The 3,131-nt window shown below is 40.4% G+C and overlaps 1 protein-coding gene across 2 annotated transcripts in view; it reads right to left on the reverse strand.

Moving 5' to 3' along the window:
* Positions 1–3,131, reverse strand: part of ptena (phosphatase and tensin homolog A) — a 14,288-nt gene that overhangs the window by 7,616 nt on the left and 3,541 nt on the right. For both annotated transcript variants that reach the window (XM_014002308.1, XM_014002317.1), the window contains exons 2-5: positions 1,455–1,539; positions 1,287–1,331; positions 1,144–1,187; positions 704–942 (exon numbers count right to left, since the gene is read on the reverse strand). In XM_014002308.1, coding sequence (XP_013857762.1) covers positions 704–942; positions 1,144–1,187; positions 1,287–1,331; positions 1,455–1,539 — 413 coding nt within the window. The remainder of the gene's footprint in view (positions 1–703; positions 943–1,143; positions 1,188–1,286; positions 1,332–1,454; positions 1,540–3,131) is intronic.

A 3,131-nucleotide genomic window follows, 5' to 3' on the forward strand; every position in this document is an offset into this window, starting at 1 on the left:
CACACACACACACACACACACTCTGCTCTGCGCTCACTCTGCATGCTGTTACCAGAGCAGGGAGCAGCAGCGGTCAAAATACCTCAGAAACTCGAACAAATAGGCTTTAACAAGGCTTTAATAAGCTAATCAATAGAGGTACATGAGAAAATGTGTTCATAACAAATGAAAATAAATAATTAAATAGTGTCCGTGCCGGTCTCGTACCCTTGTCTCCCACTCTCTGGTCCAACACTAAGCTCTACCCATTGACCTATTGGAGGCTTGTTGTGAAATGAGCTGCGCATTGCACAACAACACGGTGACGGCTTTTTATACTGAGGAGGAGGAGCCTCACCCGGGGGTTGCTAGGTAAGGGGCTGAACGCAGGTTCCGGTGGGTTGTCGTAACGGCTTGTGACATCACACAATGACGTAAGTATAAAACTTGTCGTTAATATACATTAAAAATACATTTACTTACAGTAAATATGCCCCTGGGTGCATTTTTTGGTCCTAGGACTGTTTTTTTTAAGAAGTAAATACCCAAAGTTGAGTAAAAAAAACCTTTAAAAAATGAATTTTGCATAATAGGTCCCCTTTAAAAGGTTTTTACAAAATTTCAGAGAAACGTCCATTTCAATGTCAATGCTTCAAAAGAAACACCCCCCCCCCAATTTACACTATTCAAAAACAATGTTTAAACATTTAGTTTCACATCTCACCTTCTTATCCCTTGTCCTAACTTCACCGTAAAAGTCAAGCGCCTCTTGGGCCTCTGGAAATTTTTTGCGATGGAGGAGATAAGCGCAGATCATTACTCCGGTGCGGCCCTTCCCGGCTTTACAGTGGATGGCCGCCACGTGATTGTCGTCCTCGCTGAGCCACTGGTCCAGGTCTTCACAAAACGGCTTAATCAGCTCCAGCTGAGGGGGGTTGTGGTCTTCAAAGGGGTACTGTGCAACTGATGCGTGACGGGACGCAGGCCCACGCAGAGTTGTAAAGACAGATGAAGAGACGAGGGGAACGGGGAACACATCAGCAAAAAGAATACAAAAAGAGAAAATGACAAACAGTTGGAGATTTTTTTTTAAAGAGTACATCGTCTGGATTTTTAGGACCAGATTTTATTTTCTCTAATAAAACAACTTTAAAAGCAGCATACCTCTGCAGTTAAATTTGGCAGCATCGTAGTGTCTTTCTGCGCAGCTGAAATGGGAAGAACAAACTCCAGTTAGCCATCAAACAGAGGAAGTTGGGAAGTAAACAAAAGCCAGATCAGATACAGGCAGTATGTGGAACACTTACAGGTTGTATATTTTGTAATGGTTTTTATGCTTTGAATCCAAAAACCTGCAGGCGGGAGAGAAAGAAAGAGCGAGCGTTATTGCTTTTCAAATTGGATCAAGTCGCCAAACACAAATATTCCGAAAGGAAGTGCCTCTCTTTTACATCTTCTGCAGAGACGCCACTCACCGTACTACATCGTCTATATTGTTTCTGTACACGCCTTCGAGCCTCTCTGCTGGAAAGCCCATAGCAATGATGTTTGGGTAGATATCTGTTCAGTTGGTGGGGATCAAGGAAATGCACACTGTGCACGTTTGTGGAGACCAGAACGAAAGGTGCAACCATAGAAACATCTAGAAACTTACTTAAAAGAAAGTGGAAAAGCAGTTTTCATACAAAAGTGTCTGCTTGTCCTGACAGATGACTGACGGTGAAAAGCATGCAGAGAAGACAGGAGTCACTGGCCTACATGTGGGTGACTGTTACTAGGAATGATTAGATTTCCTTAATTTTAGGAGATCGGCCAGTACTAAGGCCTAAAAGTCCCCTTTTGCTCTGCTGTGAGCACTACTTAAAGTCCAGTTCACACAAGTTTGTATTGTTTCAAGAGTTCAATGTATATATGTATGCTTTTGCTAAGTTTTATAACCTTAATTCTTTGCAGGTGTGCAGACAGATGTTGGATGTATTGTTTTCTTGACGTATATCTCACATATCAATTTTTTCACTTTTTTCCATTACATTGTTACTTTTCTTTCCTTCTTTCTCGTTTACATAAAAAAAAGGCCACTGATGGTGAAGAAGCTAAGATACTAATATTCAGATATTTAATACTGCTTTCTACTGAAGTGGTTAAAAAAGGAGTATTGTTCAATGTTTTTCAGTAAAATAAGATTGGAACATTGAAGGTGTATGGACCTTATAACACCTGACTGTGTCAGTTATTTAAAAAAAATGGGATCAGCCAAAATCAAAATTGGCAGATCAAACTTTTTAAAGAGTGATCATCGGCCGGAAAACTGCAATTGGTGCACCGCTACCTGTCACCTGCATGTATTTTTAGAGTCTGAAGTTATATTGGGACGATTGCAAATGTTTGGCTTATCTCTTGAGATCAGTAGGGGCTAATTTGAATGTCTGCGAGACGAAATGTGAGCGTCATATCATCCTACGGGTCAGGTAAAAATAAATAAATAAATGAAAGGTTGAGAAGTTTTCTGCTCCACTTAGTCTGCTTTTCATCACCGGATGGGGTTCCATGTTTCAGTACAGTACGGTGCAGGGAAAAATAAAAAAATGTGACCAACTCCAAAGTGACACATAAAATTTTAAAAAGGCAATCATCAGCGTCGTGCAGAAGTCAAGACAATAATTTAGTTGGCGTGCATGTCTTCGAGGCTTGACTRCAACGCCTACCTGCAACTGAAGTCTGCTCGTCGTCATAATCTGTAGGATTTCACACGTTAAAACCACAGACTAAAGGGCAACCTTTTCTTACGCTTCCTGTGTCACGGGGGCAAAAAAATAGAGAAGCTGAGGGTTTGTAATTGCACGAGTCTGTGCCCATTGTTGAGACAATTTTTACTAATTTTTCTTACAGTCAGAAACCGCTTTTCAAACCGTTCAGGATATTCGACGCACGCATCTGACAGTTTTGGAAGGAAAAGCACATCAGGACTCAAGCTAGYGTGCATGTACCTGCACATGCAACAAACAAACACAAAACATACAAAGACACACAATTAAATGTTCTAAATCGAATAATAAATAAATACTGGAATCCAAAACAAGTCAAATGAGCGACAAAATATGAATACAGATTTTTGCAATTTTAAAACACATTTACATTACACACATATACAT

This window comes from Austrofundulus limnaeus, unplaced genomic scaffold (genome assembly GCF_001266775.1).
Source record: "Austrofundulus limnaeus strain Quisiro unplaced genomic scaffold, Austrofundulus_limnaeus-1.0 Scaffold0, whole genome shotgun sequence".
Lineage (NCBI taxonomy): Eukaryota > Metazoa > Chordata > Actinopteri > Cyprinodontiformes > Rivulidae > Austrofundulus > Austrofundulus limnaeus.